The sequence below is a fragment of the Thalia democratica genome, chromosome 5 (genome assembly GCF_965202585.1).
Source record: "Thalia democratica chromosome 5, ktThaDemo2.hap1.1, whole genome shotgun sequence".
NCBI classification, from domain to species: domain Eukaryota; kingdom Metazoa; phylum Chordata; class Thaliacea; order Salpida; family Salpidae; genus Thalia; species Thalia democratica.
The window spans coordinates 39699745-39721117 of NC_139169.1; the positions used below are offsets into that span (position 1 = coordinate 39699745).

General features: G+C 26.7%; 1 protein-coding gene across 1 annotated transcript; it reads right to left on the bottom strand.

The window, feature by feature from the left end:
- Positions 1–1224: 1224 nt before the first annotated feature.
- LOC145837121 (double-strand break repair protein MRE11-like) lies at positions 1225–20497 on the bottom strand. The gene is made up of 16 exons (XM_082944889.1): positions 20409–20497; positions 20133–20229; positions 15418–15588; positions 14510–14597; positions 13808–13949; positions 12836–12950; positions 12143–12328; positions 10907–11162; positions 10365–10500; positions 9005–9111; positions 6290–6424; positions 5698–5840; positions 4554–4619; positions 3894–4003; positions 3356–3615; positions 1225–1545 (listed from the first exon to the last, which is right to left on the bottom strand). Exons 1-16 carry the CDS (start codon positions 20440–20442, stop codon positions 1510–1512), a joined length of 2082 nt encoding a protein of 693 aa, XP_082801015.1. The 5' UTR covers positions 20443–20497; the 3' UTR covers positions 1225–1509.
- Positions 20498–21373: the final 876 nt, after the last annotated feature.

Below are 21373 nucleotides of genomic sequence, written 5' to 3' on the forward strand. Positions count from 1 at the left end.
TTAACTTTATACAATAAACGTAAAATTCTAGTACATTTTCAAATTGTCTCTTTTTCCTATTCTACTGTTTCAGTCCTGTTTTTGCCTATAATTATAAAACATGAGAGACTACAACGAAGACCCTTTTACATCTTCCTAGATATGAATTAAGAATTGTCACTAAAGCTAGATTTTTTTTTCTATGAAAAAGATACAGTAAAGATATACGTTGTTAAATAAACACAAAGTTTATAAGCATGTGTAATAGGGTGCATCTGTTGCCCCGACCTTAGAATTTCGCTTTGTAAAACTTTTTGACGTTGGGAAATAACATAAATAGACAGCACAAAAGAAATTCGCTTCCTAGCTTTAAGCCTGCTTAAGCAAATTACTTTTGAAAATTTTGCTTTATATCAGTATATTTAAAATGAGGAAAAAAGACTAATACACTAAAAACTGTTTTTCTTCTACTTTTTTTGAGATAATTTCCTGAAACGGTTAAGAAATGTTCCTTGCCATATTTAGAAAATTTTGTATAAACACAATTTAAAAAAAAAAAAAATAAAAAAAGACAAACTGACTTTTTTTGTTACTTTTGCATAACTTTTTTTTTAATTTAAACAATTCAAGTTTAATTTAGTTATTTTAATATTGAAGATTCATTTATTTTGTTTGGTAAAAGTTATAAACAGTCAGTGTTAATTTTATGTGTATGATAAAATTAAAATATTTCACTCAAGGCATACTGTACTGTGTCTCATTTAAATTTAGTGCTTTCTATGAAACAACTTTTGAAATATCAAAGACTAATGTTAGAATATAGTAAGTTGATTTTTTGCGCATGTGTTGGTTATAAAATCAACATTATATTATGGTTCATCAATAAATGGATTAATGTGCTGAACAATTATACTTATGCAAGATATCCTTATACATGTTAACAAACTTTAAATAAACTTTAGTTAAGTGTAAATAAAAAAAAAATTATAAACTTTATCAAAACAATCTTGCTATTAAAAGTACATTTTGCTTACATCTTGTTATTTAAACAACATAATATTAGCAAAAAAAAAAAAAAACTAACGCAGTTTTAATAACTTAAACTGCTCCCTCTACAACTTTTCAAAAAATTTCAAATTACTATCAATGATCTGATGTAAAACATTTCAGTTGGTTTTATAACGTAAAAGAAACTTATTAAAAAAATGGATGATACTTTAGAATTCATTATTTCAAAACTGGTAAGTTAAGTAATTTAACATGTTTATGCCAAAAAATTGAATAAGTCAAATTACTTTAACGTTTTATTTATTTTACTTAAACAGTTTTGGTTAGAATAAATTTCATAGTGAAAAAAAATGTAAAAAAAAATTTACTGTCTGTTATGATTAAGTGTTTTATGTTTAAAAGAGAATGTTTATTTGGCATTGATATGAAAAACGAAGCAAACAGAAAAAAAAAACTGCATAATCAATTTTAAAAAAACTAACAAAAACTAGACAAATTATTCTAAAACAGCATTTTCTAAATTCACTTTCTTTTTCTTTGGAATGGATTGTCGTCATCCTGAAATAAATAAATAAATATTGTAAAATTGTTAATTATAATGAACATATTTTTGTGTAATTATTAAGTTATCTAAAATACTATTGTTGTTAATATTTGTCGTTTTACATACTAAATAATCATAATTTTTGTTGTTTAAAAATGTTGAAACTTTTTCATACACCTTTTTTCAACTATAAAACAAATACATAAATTCTTAAACTAAAAAGAATTTGTTAAGAATGTTAACTATAAAAACATATTATGTTTTTAATTAACTAAAGCTTGTATTTATACATCAAAATTAAGTCTGTTTCATATTTAAGTACAAATATCTAAAAAAAGATATTATTTTAGTGATGAAATAAAAAGAAGCTAATTATGTAATTTAAATTATGGTTTACTTAATGTCAGAATATAAAAACAATACAGAACATAGTATTTAGTAAATTAAAAACTAATAAATTAATTTAGACTTTTTCTAAACTTGTTATACTTATTAAAACACTTTTGTCAGGGTTCGTGCGCGAAATTTTTTTAATTTAGCCTGACTAAGACCAATTTAGCCTGATATTTTTTCAAAGTAAGGAAAATCCCCTTTAGAAATCAATTTAGGTATTTAGGGGTCTTGATTAGTACTACTATAGTTACTGACTTCAACCAGCTTTATCTCAAAAACATTTCGAGCTATAAATTCTGCATAAAGCAACTCATAGCTTAGTTACAAGTCAATAAAATAAGACTAAATTGTGAAAAAGGTAATTGACCCCCTATGCCCTTAACGTAACAAATTCAGTGATAAGTTTTAAAATAAATTTATATCTATTATATTACTAGTGTAAAAATTTAATATTACTAAACACAATTGTTCAATTTAATTAAGCACTAAGTAAAAACATTATAACCAGAAGATTTATAATAAAACGACGTGCATTGTTGTGTTTTATTAAATTTAAAATGAAACGCTTACATGAGTATTAAAATAAATAAAAAATGTTTATTATAGTATTTTGCCTGTTACTTAAAATTGATACATAATCATAAATCCTAAACTCTAAATAAATAAGTCATATCAGATTTAAAAAGCTTACACTTAAATAAAAAAAAACCTTTAATATTTGTTCTTGTAAAGAAATATGAGTTGTACCTAAAATTTGTACTCCCACAAAACTTAGTACTTATATCTGAAAGCTAAGTTTTAGTGTTGTGAATATCTCTAATAACTTTAAAGAAACAGTAAAATAAATGAACAAACTGCTAAGAGTTTTAATTTAAAAAGTATTTGGTATAAAGCCTTTCAATTAGAAATTAAAACAGTACAACCAACTAAGCTCTGAAAACATAGCTGATGTAAACAAATTCAAACAAACAGCTAAGTAGTTGAACTAAACTGTAATGTTTAAACTGTATTTTTTTAATGAATTTTCATAATTATGACGTATATAATCTACTCAAAACAAAATAATGAAGATTCTTAAATTTTTTTAGAGATTCAACAAAAGGTTTTAAGCACTTATTTTTACAAATACTAACCGATTTTGTCTATAATCACTAAATCTTTTTTTAGAAATAAATTCACATCTCAATTTGATCTTAAAAAGATTTCTCAATTTTTTTAATCAAAAATTTTCAAGCATTTGAACTGAGAAAAACTGAGATTCTCAAAATTTTTAAATAAAGAAATTGATTAAGCCTGACTTAGCCTGACGCGCACGAACCCTGTTTTGTTCATATCTTAAATTACAAGAAGATCATAAACGCAATACAAAGTATGTACTCTTTTTTATTCATTCCAAAATTCTTGTTTACAAAAAAATAAACAATTCAAAACCTCTTCGCTGCTGGAAGAAAATTTGAAGTTTTGCTTCCTGCCGACCCTCAACTGAGATGACCTCACTGATCTTTGCGATGACGTCACCTGAGACTTTTGTGACGTCATCACCGCGTCATCGTCGGAAGACTCGGAAACGTGAAACTTTGAGGAGTCTGGGAGAAAATTCTGCGACATTTTCTCCTCGTTCTTCTTTCTGCTGGGTGACGCTGTTTTGACGGTGGCAGTTTTGGCAGGAAGTTGAGATTGACTGAAGTATGCTGAAAATATCAAATTGAAAAAAATGAAAAGCTTGTTAATAGTCTCAGTAATCACACAGTTTTTAAATAACTCAATATAGAATTTAACTTGACAAGATGTTAAATTTAGTTCAGAATTTGTATAAAAAACTAACAAGTGATTAGTTTATAACATTATTATTATAATTAACAAGCGATTAGTTTATAACATTATCATTTTAACTAACAAGTGATTAGTTTATAACATTATTATAATAACTAACAAGTGAGGAGTTTATAACATTATCATTTTAACTAACAAGTGAGGAGCTGGCTGCTTCTGGTTACTTCTTGCTTCTTCTTGCCACGCCCTTTAGTGGTACTCCCTCCTCGACCTCGGGTGCTTCCCCCTCGACCTCGGCCCCTTCCTCTGAAGTTTGTAAGATTTACAAATTATTATCTATACATAAACTCGAAATCCTACAAACTTAAAAATACAAGCCAGGGTTTTCCAAACTCATTCTTTGATCGCCACCTTGGCAAAATTAAAAAACCAACCTTTTATTAGATATCGCTTCTCGACTACTTAAACACCCATTTACTTTTTTCCCCTAAAAACCGAAATCTCCCCAAAGGAGCTATATTCCTCCTTTTTAAAAATACTGACAAGCTAACATCTTTATTAAAAATAAAAACTCTTTAAAATTCAATATTTTTGTAAAGACAAAGCATAAAAACTGTCATTTACTTATGTAACTAGTTTTTTTAATCAATTTTAGGTTATCACTTAAATACTATTGTCATTTACAAAACAACTACTTTTAATATATTTCTTTCAAACTTACTAAGTGAACTGTTTTACAACTTCGTAGAAAATACCTACAGGAGTAATAAAGTAAGTAACTAATTGGGACAAAGTCAAGGTTGTATACAATTTTAGTAAACTTCAGTAATAAAATGAGCTAAAAAATTTGACAAACCTTTTTGCTTTTGGAGGAGCGACATTTTCCAAACTAATTTCATCATTTGCAGCGGTTTTTCTTGACCTTTTTTTTATTATTAATGTAAATTTTTTAACTGTTATAACTGTTAATAAATGAAAGTTTTTAAATAACAGAAATATATGGCAAAAATTGAATTGAAATACAACGAAAAAAATTCAATGTATAAAGTTTAATGTAAATTTACAGGAGTCTAAACTGACATATAAATCAGATCAATATCCTTATAGTTATATTATTAGCAACACTGAAAAAAGTGTCAGAAATTGAGCTAGCGGTTTTAGTAAAATAGTTAAAAATAAAATTGCTAAAATTTATTATAATAATAATAAAAAATTGTACAGTAATCTTCCTTTATTGCACCAACATATGTTTCTGTGTGTTAACGAATCAACACACTTCAACTGTGTTCTGTAAAAAATAATTACTGTAATAAAAGAATAGAAGCATAGAATAAAGTGGATGTATACATGTTTTTCATTTAGATAAAATAATTTCTACAGATAATAGTTAATAATAGGTAAAATACTTAATAATAAATCCGACTGTTATAAAACTATATAATATTTGTAATTATTAAGTCTAAAACAAGCAAAGTAAACTAAAATACACAACAAAACAACAAATCATAATATAAACAAAGCACTCACGTTTAATGGTTGAAGAAGCACTCACGTTTTAAGAAAAATATGTTGGTGCAATAAAGGAAGATTACTGTACAATTTGTTTTTATTTATATTCCAGTGAAGTTACTTCACTAGGATCTTTTATTAGCAAACGATTAAACCTATATTTTGAACAATTAAAATTTATTATATAACTTTTATTCACAAAATATTGTTAATCTTCATATAAACGCTTCGAAACATATACTATTGGAAGTATAAAACTAAAACAAACGTCTTAAATTTCATATTTTTAATTTTTAACAGAAAATATCGCAATATTTTAATCAAAAAAATTGCTACCTTCTTATGAACAAACTAACTTTTAGGTGAAAAAGGTAGAGTAATCAATTTACCAAAAAATTAAGTTTACTTTTATACAACAAGAAGGTAATAGCTTTAGTTATTTCAACTCAGCAATTTTTAATTATAATTAAAAAAACTGAATTAAAACATACTTTTTATTGTTCCTGTTCCTGGCAAGTATTTGCTGCAGTTCTTTCAGTTCATCCGCATCGTTTTCGGGCTCTTCAGCCTTCAACTTCGATTTCACTTCGAATATTTTGTCTCTCACCGTGTCCATGTTCAGTTCGAACTCTTGCTGTTTTGATTGGACAGTAATATCTTGTTTTGCTGCTTACACAACAGTTTCCCGAACAACAAACAATTAAAAACTTTTAAAATAAAAACTTGATACAACGGTTTTTCAGTGAAATTAAAACAAAGAATTTTCTAAAAAGTAAAATAAACTAAAATATATACTGATATAAAATATAACTCAATAGAGTAACCAACCAATAAAAGTTTTGTTGTAGCAAAAGTTATTGAAAAAAATCTAAGCTTGTGAGAAAATTATTAATTTGGGTAAACGCTTGTCTTGTTTGCTATAAATTCATTCAATTTGGGTTACTAAAAATTTTTAAAGTTTTTAGTTAAAAGATTTTGGATTATAGTTTATAATAGTAAACATTTAAAGCGCTACTGAACTAGAGAATCGTTTAAACGTTTTTGAAAAAATTATCAGAACATTTTACTTATTTAAAGACCAACCAAATTGAGGTTGTTGAGTATTTTGTCCACTTGATGCTCAGTGCTTTTGTGAATTGCTTCTTTTTCCTGCTTCTTCACAATTTCACCGATCGCAAACGACAGAGACTTGGCCTTCAGTAAACCCAACTTGTCTTTCTGTCATTAGTGAGTTTTGAATTGTCCACGCCATAATTGTTTTTTTAATAATACTAGCTTAGTTGCAAAAACACCTTTTAGTTTCAAAGGAAACATTTTAGCTTTGTAACTATTTCAAGTTTGTTTAAAAAAAAACTCAAAATTACTTTATAAGATTTTAATGCGCAAAAACTACTTTGCCGATTTTTTATAATTAAAATATTTTCATTAATTTTAAGATATTAAAAAAAAGTGCTTCCACTTAACTAGCGTTGAATTATTATGTTTATAACAGCTTAAAACACTCTAAAAAGCTTGAAATAAATAAGTTTGAAAATCTACAAATGTTTATTTCAGTATACTTGTTAGAAATTAAAAACTGAAGTCATTTGACTTTGTTAAGCCTTGTAATACAGTTTTAAGGGTATTACTTGGTAAAATTAAGTAAATCCTATTATAAGATGTAACGTTATAAGGCGTTAAATCCTGGAGATCCTGATAAGCTAAGCTTATCGGAATGTATATCACAGATGTTCTTGTGCTAAAACTTTATTTCAACTAACGGCGTTTCACTGCTCTCAAATAAATTTAAGAACAGATCTACGGAGTCTATAAAATGTTAATACACATTAGAAATCCTATTATAACTACAAAATCAAAACTAACTAAATATTTTTAAAATGTTAAACGAAAAAATTCCAATAAAAGTTTTACATTAATAGTTATAATATTTATTGTAATAAAACCTAGTACTTATGTGATACCTATTAATAACTTAGTAGAAAAGTTAATTTTCCACTCTCGAAAGGTATAATATAAACAACAAAAAGGATAAAAGTAAAATTTGCCAATTATAGGATGACAAGACAATAATGTTAGTTTTTTAGTCGACATTTAATTCGACATAACCTTAATTAAATAAAATTGACTTGGCTTAAAAGAAATCAATAACAAAAGTTAACAATAGTTAAAAAAATAACTAAAACGAGTTTTTGAATAAAGGTAATTTTATTTTTAATTGGTCAGATTTTAATGATAATATAATGTTTCGCACAGCAGAATTTTCCTCGTTTTGTTTATAAAAGTTGAGAACGAATACTATTAACTTTAAAACTATAGACACAAAAAAAGTTTAAACAACATATTATTATTGAAGTTTATTGTCAAACGAAGGACTTAGGCATTAAAACCAAAGCCAGTTAAACTGAAAGACACTAACATAAAAAGAAAAAACAAATTACAGTGTTAAAACAAACCTAAAACCCATACAAGGCACAAACTGAAAAAAACTAAAACTTTCACAACCAAAACATTCAACGATTCAAAAGTCACCAATCTCCAATTATACATTCCAAAACAACAAATCTTTGAAAGAAGCATCTCTTGTCAAAATTCTTCAGAACCTGGCTCGAAATTCTAGGAACCATCTAAGATTTTTGCACGATACTAGTTCATTTGGAAGTTTTTCCACATTTTTACCGAACGATAGAAAAAAGATTTGTGCCAACCAACATTGTTGAAATGATATTTGCATGTATATTTTCTATTATTACCTCTGAGTGAATAATTATTTTTATAACGTTTAAAGAAAGTTTGAGAATCAATAGTAGTTCACAATTTAATCAAATTAAAAAAAAAAAGTAATAAGATCAAATTCAAGTCTTTTGTACTCTTAAAGTTTTTATATTAAGCTTTGTTAGTATGTCTATGTAAGACGTATATGAAATGTTGCACCGATTAGAGATTGATCTCGTAAATTTTCTTTGAATAGATTCTAGCTGGTTGATGTCTTTTATAGAACATGGAGACCATAAAGGTGTGTTGTATTCCATCTTAGGACGGATGTAAACTAGGTACAATTTTTAAGAATTACCAAATCCGTAGATATAAAGCTTTTTAGAATTTGAAAAGATAAAATTGATGCAGTACGGTAAATATAGTTAATGTGATGATTCCATTTTAAATTATCTGAAATAAAAATTCCAAGGTCTATAAATACTTCAGTTTTAGGTAAGATTATATTGTTTATTTTAAAGTCAAACGTAGGAATAGGTGTACTTCTGTGAACATTCAAAATATGACATTTGCTGGGATTTAGGTTTAATTTCCTTTCTTTTAACCAATGGTAGATTTTATCTTAAAACTTTTGTAAAACTAAGTTAGATTGGCTAAATATTTTTGTGTCGTCTGCAAAAAGCTTAATGTTGATATTAGAATCAATTTCTGAGGCTATATCACTTATATAAATTATAAATAACAGTGGGCCAGTAATCCTTCCTTGCGGAACTCCACTAAAAATTGGTAAGAATTCTGAGAACGTGTTACCGATAACTACTATTTGTGTTCTTTCCTGAAGAAACTTTTTAAACCATTCATTAATTTTGTATTGAGATAAAGTTTTAATTAACTTAAAAAGAGACAGAGTCAAACGTTCTGTTCTGAGAGACGCTTTCTGAATGTCTGTATAAATTACATTGATAGATTTATTGGTAAAAAAAGATACTAACCATGAATGAAAGCAATCCAATAATTGAATACAGGAAATTCGTTTAGGAAGAAAACATATACTACATTAAACCTCTATTTAAACAAAAAACAAACTTGATCTTCGGCTTCATTGTAGAACTGATGAACGAAATCTTCAACTTTTATTTGTTGTTCGATAACTTCTTTCGACATCATATCATCCATTTCACGAACATTCGGATCTGAAAATTTATTCGTTATTAATATATTATCTCTAACATAACATTTATTTGGCAAACTAAGTTCCGGTTAAAGAGCTAGTCAGTGATTAAAACAAACTAATATTTTTTTTAAACAAGTAACTTTCAATAAAATAATACTAAAACTTTCAAAAATTATTTATGGTTAAAGATTTTTTCGATTTCTCATCATTACCCATCTGCTTAATATTGGTATCTAGTTTGATAAAACAGCTTACTTTAGATTTAACTTCATAAGCTTTTTGTTATTTTAATTCATAAAACACCTCTCTTGAGCACTTTCACTTTTTTCATTTGTTATTTTTTTATCATCTTTTTTATACTAATTTAATATTATGTCTACTGGCTAAAATACAGTTTTTCATTTAAATTCTAGCTATTTTTGGTCTTTAACATTTTTTTTTAATAATGCAAGTAAAATGTAATTAACATGTATGTATGCATGTAGCACTTCAATTTAAACCGGCGGTTCTCAACCTTTTTTCATATTTCACCCTTTTATGGAAGGTAATTACCAAAATAACCCTCAAATTACCAGGCAGTTTTTATTTATTAGAAAACAAAGAAAATATTCAAACGAAAGTAACAAAAAACTTCTGTTGGAAGTTTGTAAGTTAAAATAAGTAGATAAACATAAAAAATATCTTTAAAATTTTTATAATACCTTTAAAATACCAGAAATATTTATTTGTGCGTTATTTCCATGAAGAAAATTTAACCACTAAAACAAGGGAACTTACCCCAAGTTAAGAATCGCGGATTTAAACTAAGATGACAATTTTATAAACTTAGTTAAAGCTGTATTTCTAAAGTTAAGCAAATTTATTTTCTATAATTTTTTATTACCTGTGAATACTGAACTTGTTCATTAAAGTAAAATCAAAAGTATGCTTGATAAATTAAATTTTTGTCTATTGAAAATAAAAAACTAAAAAGACTTTAAAAATTTATAAATGTTTATCTAAGATAGCTAATTTAAATTGGGTACTGAAAACAATAACTTTTGTTTCAGAAATAGAAAAATATTATTGTAAGGTTCTTTTTATTCATATAATAAAACCTATAGAGTAAGCAAACAAATAAATCAAACAAAAAACGTTTTTAAATAATAAACTTCTCCATTATTGTAAGTAGAAACTAAAAAATAGTATACAATAAATGACATTGAAATATAACATCATTTCTATATTCAAACTTCATAACTTTGTAAGTAAACATTTAAATAACAAACAAACCGACGACTTTTCTCGACGCATTACCCTCGCCCCTGTTTTTCATCAGATGGATTATCTTGTGCGGATTGGCCACCCTGTCCTGAAAATTGGCACCAAATCTGTACGCGTTGATGCGGAACTCGTTCGAACATTCCACCTTCGAAATTCACTTTTTATAGCTATAATGAAAAGTTCTATTAACATACAAAGCGCTTTTCATTAGAACAATGATTTTTAGTTTAGTAAATATGTGTAGTTTTATTTTTGTTTAGAAAATGAGATCTTTTGGAACATAATATTAAGAATATTTTAACGTTACATATGAATAAGAAACAGTTTCATCCGATTAAAACTACTTATCAACACAATAAGTTCAACTTCTATTAAAACAAACTGACAACGCCAGCCAAAAAAAAACTTAATTTTTTATAAAAACAAAACTAATCATTATCTGAAAATCTTAATATGAGGGCGATATATATTAAGTTGAAAAACTTGTTTTCTGACAACGCGAGGTAGAGAAATAAATACAAATTAGATTTAATTATTTAATTCAAACCAACCCTCAACCTGATCAACGGCTTGTGCGGCTGCTTCGGGTGCCCGCTCCTCTCCCCGGCGCTCCTGCGCAGCACGCCCTCCACTTTCTCCTTCAAGTACGTCACCACCGCCTCCCTCCTCTTCTCCTCGATGGGGTGCGTCTTCGCGTTGAACTTGTTGCTCAGCTGCACCGTCTCAAAGTAGAACTGCCTCACCGTCTTCAACGGTATCACCTCCGTTTCCATTTCCCTGCCCCGCACCCGCACTATCGCCACTTTCCTGCAAACGGGGGTTTTATTAACTGGTGCCGTATGTTTAGTTATTAGCAACACAGGGTTGCCAAATGTTTTTGGCAAATTTTCTCCAGGTTTTTAAAAGCACACATTTTTAGGTCTATTTTTAGTTTGAAGTTAAGTTTAAGGTTAAAAAACTGTGTTAAAAAGTATAAAATTATCAAAAAGAGACTGTCAAGCTACTTTAAGTGTGTTTTTAATAAAAAAAAAGTTTTGATGATGACAAATTTTTTTTATCTATATGATACATTTTTTGTGTCAAATCGAAATTTTACTACTTAAGGTGTAAAAATTGTTTAAAATTTCAGGTTTTTCATAGTTATTTTTTCAAAATTTCTCAAATTCCAGGTTTTTTAGTCTAAATTGTCAAATTCCAGGTTTTCCTCAATTAGAGCTTTTTTGGCAACCCTGACAATAAAATTAACTTAGCCTATATATTGCTTTTATGCTAAAATCAGTTTTTTCACGAATTTCACAAATATGTAGATGGTCAATTTTACTAAATCCATATTAAAAAGTAAAAACAAAAACTAACTAACTTATACATTTAAATACTTTGATTAAATAAACTACTAAATGTTTCAATAGAATTCTGGTTCTAAATCTTTAATTATACTTTTTACATTTTTTAAATGTTTTAGTAAACTTAAAGGAACTTAAATATAATCAGTAAAAATACTAAAGATTATGTTACTTATTTCATCTAAAAAAAAACCTTTTCTATTTCTTAAAGCTAATTAACTGCTAGTGACGTACAAAAAATTAAAAAATACATTTTCAAACCAATAAAAACATTCATGATAGAAATAGATAGATTAAGATTTATAAAAAAACTAAACTTTACAAACATTAGAATAAATACATTTAATCAACTTTGGCACGCGTTCTGATTAGTACAAAAAATTAAAAGATACGTTTTTAAATCCATTAAAACGTTCATTAACAAAAATTAGAAACTCGACAAACTTGGGCACGCATTCAGCCTGACAGAGGCTTGTCGCCACGGGGCTTCCGGGCTGCATGACCATGAAGTTCCTGCTCGCCGACCACGTGGGCTCGATCAGGCACTCGTGCTCGTGCCCCCAAACCACCAGGTCCAAGAAGTCGTCCAGGAACGACTCCGGTATGTAGTTGGTCCGTCCGTGCTTGGTTCTACACGTAAATAGAATGATTCTTTTTACAATGATAATAGTTTAATACTCAAAAAATTTAGTTAGCTTATTTTTCAAGTTATTGAATGGTATAAAATTTAGCATGCTTCACAAACATAAAAGTAGTTGTAACGACTGACTAATCCGACCGTGATTGCTCCGTTACAATAATATCCTCTACATAAATAGAATATTTGTGATATTTTATATACATAGCTAGACAGTAACTATACAAACACATATAACATCAAAAATCTAATCCCTTGAAATGAAACCTGTTCTGATGTATTACCATTATGATGGACCATTTTTTCGACAAATCTTTAACTTAGTTAGAAAATTCAAACTAATCAATTTTCAACCTGTCCTGGTGAATCGCCATTATATTGAACCATTCTTCCATAAACTTTTAACCATATAAGTAATTCTTAACTTATTAGTTTTCAACCTGTACTGTAAATGACCGTAACATTGAACCTTTTAAGTTATTAATTGTAAACTAATTAACCTGTTTTGATGAATCACCATGATATTGAACCAATCTTCCATGCTTTCCTCGGGCCGCATCATCGTCACGTGCTTCTTCAGGAACAACCTGTGCAACCTCTCGTCCTGCATGGAACCTGCAAATTGCGAGGAAACAAATAATAAAATTACAGAAAATAAAAAATTATGATACTTTGTTGATGTACTAAAGAGATACTGTTGCAGCCACATGTGTTGTTAGCGTTTACTTGGTGGTTCATGCGCAAAATTTTACTCTTTTATACTGATATTTTCCCTAACCTTTGTTGGTCAGCACCCAGATTAGCTTATAATCGAATAAAACGACGTATCCTATTGGATTAGTTGTAATTGAATAGCCTACAAGCACTTAAACTTTGTAGTAATTTTTTTTTTCAAAATATTTAATTAGATATGGCCCCTTAAAAATAACGTAAAAACTTTAGTTTTCAGATCTTAAATTATTATGAAACTGCAGACATTTTTATTTTCAGAGTGCTACCTCACTTATTCTTAATAGCCAAATCAATTTCAAATACATGAACACTGAAAAACTCACTTTACGATACTCACCTCATAATAATAAACATACTCAACTTTTTGTAAATAATCGTTGGACACTTCAATAAAGAAGTACACTATTTGTAAGGGAAGTTAACAATATCTAGCCAAAACTAAAAATAAGGTTAAACTTATTTTAGAAATTCAGAAACTTTCTAGGTAATTATACTGATACAAACTGACATTTTCCAATGTTTAGTAAAATTAAAATTGTAAAAACTAAATGCTTATATAGAAATAAATTCACAATTCAACAATCTATTTAAAAACAAAAACAGATTCTTTTTTTTTCATATATTTTTAACCATTTGAACTAACAAAAATTGTCATTTTTTTCTTTTTTTTTTTTAATCTACCTGATATAGCTTGAATGAACCGCGAAGGTCACTGACATACAAATCATACAAACGCTAACCGAGTCCGTACAAGGCGAGTTTTGATCTTCCCTTCTTCAACAGCACAGGCGACACCGTGATCTTTTCAAGTGAAGTTTGCTTGCCGAAGTGGTTCAGGTACCCCGTCACGCTCAATAAGTCGATTGCTGACAGCGTACCAGACTGTCAAATTAGTAAAAAATAAAAATAGTAAGTCTAAAATACAAAAAAGGAACACATAATACAAGTAAACACACTATTAATATATAAAGTTCAAGTGGTAAATTGTCAAACTAGTTCCTAAATTGTTTTTGAAATTTAAAAAATACTTTTAAACCGCAACTGCGTATTGTTTTGTCTTTGAAAACTCAAAGTAACCATTCAATATTCTAAAGTTGTTACGAATGAAAGAAAAATAATCAAAATTTAAACAAAATTACAGAGTACTTTGTTAGGTGTCAAAAAAAATAATTTACAAATGATACATACTAAATTAAAGGAGATTTATTTATTTTTTTAAGAAACTAAAAGGTGCATATCTTTTGAAATTGTTCAAATGTTTACTTCTTTAACTTAAACAATACTCTTTATGCAACTTGACAGCTCTAAATGTTTCAATCTTCTTGGAAATTTTGATGCATGTACTATAAACATTACTGAATATCTGTTGACTCTACTAACAGTACAATAAAAATATCAGTTTTCAAAAATTTATCTAATTAAAATGTTCAACAGTTACAAACCCCGCAAGGGTCATCGTGATTTCCGTGAATTGAAAACACGGGTATTGACACGTTGATGTTTTCATTTTCATAATTCACTTCTGTCACCCTGCATGTAAAATAAAAATTACTGAAGGTATTTAAAACAATAAAAGCTACTTAAGTATTAATTTTTTTAAAACTAATTAGTTTATAACAGTATACAAAAGTATTAAGACTAAAATTTTAATACTTTTGGCAAAAACCAAACTTCTTTAACTAAAGAAAGCTAACAAGGTCATCAAATTATTTTAAATGTATACTTTCATTTAAAAATGAAAGGAAAAAAAATAAATATAATTTTTTTTTTTGTTGCTTTTGAACCAACTTTTATAGATGAAAAAATTAAAAGATTAGCTTTATTTATCTTTAATCACTGTGAAAAAATGTTGTAACATTTATCACTACTTTATTATCTTAATAGATTTAAGACATTTTTATTTGAAATATGTTTTCAAGTTTTTGAAAACTATAACACTTTTTAAAACCTTAAAGTTTTTTGAACATTTAAGATAAAAGTACCTTTTTCTATTTAGGACAATTTATTTTGATCTCTACAAACATAAAAAACATGCTTACTTTATGGCAGAATGCTAAGTAGCTATAAAAAGGATTATTAATTACCTTTAGTCATAAACATTTAACACCTTACTGATCAAACAAAACTTAGAAGTTTAACATAACAAACTGACGTGCTGGAGGTGTGACCAATTTTTGATTTGAAAAAAAAATACTTCTAATAAACAAATTTGTACAACCCTACAAACAAAAGCTAATAAAGTTAAATCTGAATCAACAAAACTTGTTTGAAACTGCAGTAACATAAAAAAATAAAAAACCAACAAACCAACAAAGATATACTTAATTGGGTCATTTCAAATCAAACTTACGTGCTGGAGGTGTGACCAAAGTTGACCGCCTGATCGCTGACAACCTCGAACTGGCAAGGCCTGCTGCCCATGCAGTACTTCTTGAACAGTTCGAATGTTGAGTGCAAAGTCTTTCTGCTCGGCCGGTTCTCGTGGAACAAATCCCCTCCGAGCAGAATGAAGTCCACGTCCCTGTGAAAATTAGTAAAAAATGAAATTAGCTTTTACATGTACAATCTGGCTTTTAGCTTTTGAGTGTTGTGAGACACACAACGATTGAACCAATATACTTTTGCTTACATTCTTGATTTGCACAGATATGAAAAGACGTTTTTTACAGTGTAATAAAAAGTAAACATAAAATGTTATAAAAATAATTTTCAGATTAAAATTTACAAAAAAAAATAACTTAAGTTTAATAAACATTAAACTTAAAATTTAAACTTAAAAATTAATAAACATCTAATATACCATTAAACTATATTTTGTATAATTACCAATAAAATAACTAGACATATGTAATTATATGGTTCCACTAGAATTCTCAGGAAAATTCTAACCCATTGAAATTTTTCATTACTTAACAATACCAAAAAAAATATTATTATAACTATTGGCTAGACTGCAGCATACTAAAAGCATACAAAAAAAGCTCATTATACTGTTCAATAGCCTTATAACTCTACTTGGTATAAGTACTAGTATATTATTTTTATTATAGTGTTTATTGTACAATGTCGGACACAGCCATCAAAACCTGAGCCCTTTAAACAGGACACACAAGAATAAAAAAAAGTATACTTACGTTCAACAAAAAAAAAATTACCAAGTTAAAATTATAAAGAACTCATAAGTTTAAACTTATTTGCTAAATATAAAAGGCGATAACTTAGTACAAATAAAAAAATAATAATAAACGCACATCAATAAGAAAGTATAACCAAATAAATAAACGATTGTGCAAAATTAATAAAAGTAAATTAATAGTCTGTAATGGGGGAGACATAGAGAAACAAAAATAATTAATATTACAAATAGAAAAATAAATAAATCAGTACTAAATTTATATGAGAAAAGTTATAATATTTTTATTTTTTGTTTTCAATGAAAAATTATTGGATTTTATTGATACTTATAGTATTTAACTAAAATATTTTTAGTTTTAAACAAAAATGTTCCACCCTCTCACATAATACCACATCCTGTGGTAGCTTGTTCCACATAGTCTTTGCTCTATGAAAATATGAACCTTACCACTGACTGTTGTTAAAATTATGCATGCATTTTATTTTTCTATTATTTCGTCTTAAGTGATATTTATTATGGGAAAAACTGAAAAATTGACTGAAAAAAACCCTTATATTTGCCATTAATAACTTTATAAATAGTAAAAACATAAGTTTCCATCTTCTATTATCTACAGAATTTAATCAAACACCTAATCTATCATTATATGATGTAAAGGAAATTTAACAACTACATACAGGTTGCCAAATACTTTGGCAAATTTTCTCCAGGTTTTGAAAATTTCCTCCAGGTTTTTAAAAGTACTCATTTTTAGGTATATTTTTAGTTTAAAGAAGTTTAAGGTTAAAACATGTGTTAAATAGTATAAAAGAAATTAAAAGATACTGTAAAGCTACATTAAATGTGTTTTTTGATAAAAAAGTCTTTTGATGATAACAATAAATTTTTATCTACATGATAGATTTTTTGAGTCAAATCAAAATTTTCCTACTTGATATGTAAAAATTGTTTAGAATTCCAGGTTTTTTTAGTGACTTTTGTTCAAAATTCCAATTTTTTCCATGCTTTTTTTTTCAAAATTTCTCAAACTCCAGGTTTTGATTTTTTTGGCAACCCTGTTCATATAAAAGGAGTAAAACTTCTTTGCACAGGCTCAATTTTATTAATGTCTTTTTTTAAAGGTTGACCAAATTTGGGTGCTTTACCAAGCATAGGACGAATGTATACTTTTAGGCCATGAATGTTTACAAAAATTAAGTTTGGCTTTTATATGAAAGCTTAGAAAAAAAACTGCAAGCCAGTTTTTACAGAATTCAAAAATATCATTTAAATTTTGAGATATTTTATTTATTGTAAAAATTTTTTGATATAAACGTATGAAACGCAAATTTTTCAGGGTCAATTTTCTCAGAAATTTTAAAAATCACTATAAATCTATCTCCTCCTCAATTTTTAAGCATATTCTTCAAATCTCAGGAGATGTTCCTTATATTAAAAGAAAAAAATGTTATTTATTAGCTTCAATGATATAAAAAGATTAAAATGTTATGACAAAAATTTAAAAAAAGTCTTTTTTTATATATAGTTTTACTTAAAATTAAGTACAAAGTAACGTTTTTTGTTATTGTATAAAGATGAGACTGTGAAGGTTTAAAGAAGATTGCTTGAGAAATTTAGGAGGAGAAAGATTTTAAATAAGATAGTCTTTTTTTGCTGTTTTAGTTTTCCCTTCCCATAGGGAACCTACTAATACTATGCAGCCCGACTTTGACTAGACATATCTCAAAAAATAATTTGAGTTTTTTAAAACAATAAAAAGCATCTTGAAGCTTAGAAAAAACTCTATAAAATAAGATAAACTTGTAAAAAAACATGACTACCCCCCTATGGCCTTAAATAGTTTTTTCAGAATAGTAGCTGAACTAGTTTTAAATTTTTTTTTGATTTTGATAGGAAGAAATTTGTGCAACTTAATATAAATAATTTATGTGTTCATTCCATTTTAAACTTTCAGAGATATTTATTCCTAAATCCTTAAAACCTTTAACTGTTGGTATCTTAGTGTTATTGATTAAAAGGTCAATCGGGTCAGACGGTTTGTTTTTCTTAATTGTTAGAATTTTACATTTTTTAGATTTAAACTGAGTTGTTTTGTTTCTAGCCATTTGTAGATATTATATATAGTAGATTGTAGAGAAATATTTGACTCACTAAAAATTTTTGTATTGCCAGAAAATAAACTCATATCTATTTTAGTATAAATGCTTGAATTAATATTGTTAATGTAAATAAAAAAAATAAGGGGACCAATTACACAAAAACTCAAATAAAGTAGTTCACACGTTATGTTTTTATTATATGTTATGTGCTTACTTTAATTAATACAAAGTCTTTATAAATAATTTTTGTGAAAATTTAGTGCAAATATTTTGTAGTTTATATAAAAATTATTGGGGTCCACTTTGTTTTTTATAACTTGTTTTTGTTTTGTTGACTTCATACTTAATTTATAGTTACTTTTTGTCAGCTTGAAACAATTTGATGTAATTTCTGAGGTATAACAAATTTAATTTAGTGAGTTTAATAGGTTTTTTTATATGGTAGGTGAAAACTAAAACAGCAAATGTACTGTATAAATGAAGTACTATATAATTAACTTGTATAGTTCTTAAACTTGTAAACAGTCTCTGCTAAGTTCTCATACTTAACTGTAATTATATATTTATAAAACAGTAGTAAAATATATTTTATTTAAGTTTTTTAAATTTATTTATTACGGAAATTTAGTCAAGGCCGTAGAAGGTAACTAATTTTAAAACATTCTTAACATTTAAATTATAAATAAGCTTTGAGTTGGTTTTTAGACCGTTTTAATTTTGTTAGCTCCTTAAAGTACGCAAAAAAAGATTATTCAATTAAAAATTGGTCCTTCCTACTATTTACTAAAAACTATTTTGAAACTTAATCAGTCTAACCTAACAGTTATAAAAAAATTGTATAAAAAAATAATTTTTAATTTGACTGTATTTAAGTTTTGTTCAAAGAAGTTTTTTTTTCTTGTTTTTAAATTATTAAAATCTACAAGTTACTACTAATATTGAAAACAACATTTCCTAAAAATTTGACACAATTTTTATAACTACATAGGAGGAGGTAGACTTTTAGGATAACTTATTAAGTTAAATGATCATGACCAATGAACTATTTACTTCTATAAGTTTTTAACAAAAACTTATATTAAAGTGGTTATATATCAGAAATTTATATATATATATATATATCAGAAAATAATGCCGATGATATGCACTATAAACTTTTAAATAAAGATCAATCCTAACTATCATAAGAAAAATCTTAAAAGCTCTTTTTTTTTAATTTAAAAAACCCTTCATTAAACAAATATTCCTCAAAATCAAAAATTATAGCTCAAAAAAAAAAGTATACAGACTTTTAATGTACTAAACTTCAAAGATACTTGACAACAAATAAAACTGCGGTCTATTTGTGTAGACATATGCAACAAATGCTAATTATAATGTATTTGTGTTTGTTTCAGACTATTCATTAATAGCAAATAATAATAAAATAAATAGAGTTTTTCAACATGTGTATGTGACTAATAAAACTGATTAGTTTTAAAATTTAATCAAATATTTTATTTCCTATTTATAGCTACTAAAAGCTCATAGTTTAAACTTTTATCAAAAAATCCTAAAAAAATACTTTACCGTTTGAACAGGAGAGTTTTCATAAGTGCTTTAACATGATGAACGACTTTTTACTGTTATCAGAATGGCAAGTAATTATCGACTGAATTAAAAATTACCTGGAAGATCAAATATAAAATAACAAATGAATTAACATGATATAAATTAGCAAGCAAATTGAGATAAACTTAAAGAAAAAACTATATTAACAAGTTATTTTAAAGTTAAATTTCAATGCAAAGACTGTATCAAAATTTTTAAAACTGTATATATTAACTAAACCTTTCTTTTCCTATTTTTAAGATTTCTTCAAAAGAAACAAATGAATCTTTTCCAAGTTCTGCATTCTTCTCTCCATACCCAAGATGTATGTCGGATGCTGTATAAAAACATACTTTAAATATAGAAGAAACAAAAAGCATAATATTTAAAACAGTGACTTGTATAATATAAGTTTTAATAAGATTATATTTGTTAAATTTTATAAAGAAAAAGGTTCCAACAAAACTCTTTTTTAAAAATTGATTATTTAATTATTTTTCAGTACAACTTACTAACCAACAAGTATTGAAAATGTATCTTCTTCATCCATATTATTTTTTTATCTAATTTTATAATTAACCCTGAACTGCTTTGTTTATAGATCTGTGTTATATCTACTATGCTTAAAAGCTTAAATTAAGGGCATAGGGGGATAATTCACATTATTCATGATTTAGTCTTATTTTATTGAGTTTTAACAAAGCTACAAGTTGCTTTTTACACACTTTTTAAACTATAAAAAAATTTTGAGATATAGCCAGTCAAAGTCAGAGACTACAACAGATTAAGGGAGGCGAAAACTAAAACAGCAAATAACTAGAAATCACTAAAAATATATCTCCTCCTATGTCTTTTGAGATATTTACCTCAAACTTTCAGGATATGTTCCTTGCATTATTTAGAGAAATCTGTCAAAAATGTTTTTTTAATAAAAAAAATGAAAATTTTATGACAAAAAACAACAAAAAACTGTTTCTTTTGTTAATTTTCTATATAAAATATTGTTTTTATTTTTTTTCTAAATTCCTTCTGACAGAATTTTTAAAATATCGCAAGGAACATTTCCTGAAAGTTTTAGGTACTTGTCTCAAAAAACGTAGGAGAAGATAGTTTTTAGTGAAATAGTCTTATTTTGCGGTTTAAGTTTGCTCGTCCCATAAGGAACCTATTGTTGTCTCTGACTTTGACTTGCTATATCTCAAAAATTATTTTGAATTTTTAAATTTGTAAAGCATCTTTTAGCTTAGTTAAAATAAATAAGATCAAATTGAGGAAAATGTGATTTATCCCTAATGCCCTTAAAGCATTTTTGAAAATGTTTATTTCCCAGTAAAAATTTCTACAAGATTGCTCAACTTTGAGTCGAAAAATACTGCCTGTGTGACCAAAAACTGCCCTAAATCATTTAGAATTTTTTCTAACCATTAAAAAAGTTTTATTTTAACTTATAGAAATTAATAAACTAAAGTTCTTCAACTAAT

Excerpts from the sequence above, each read along its gene's own strand:
- LOC145837121 (XM_082944889.1), bottom strand. The coding sequence starts at position 20,442 with ATGGATGAAGAAGATACATTTTCAATACTTGTTG. Across the intron at positions 12,329-12,835 it reads ATGGTGATTCATCAAAACAG|AACCAAGCACGGACGGACCA; the intron begins GTTAATTAGTTT and ends ATTTACGTGTAG. Across the intron at positions 9,112-10,364 it reads TGCGTCGAGAAAAGTCGTCG|ATCCGAATGTTCGTGAAATG; the intron begins GTTTGTTTGTTA and ends ATAAATTTTCAG.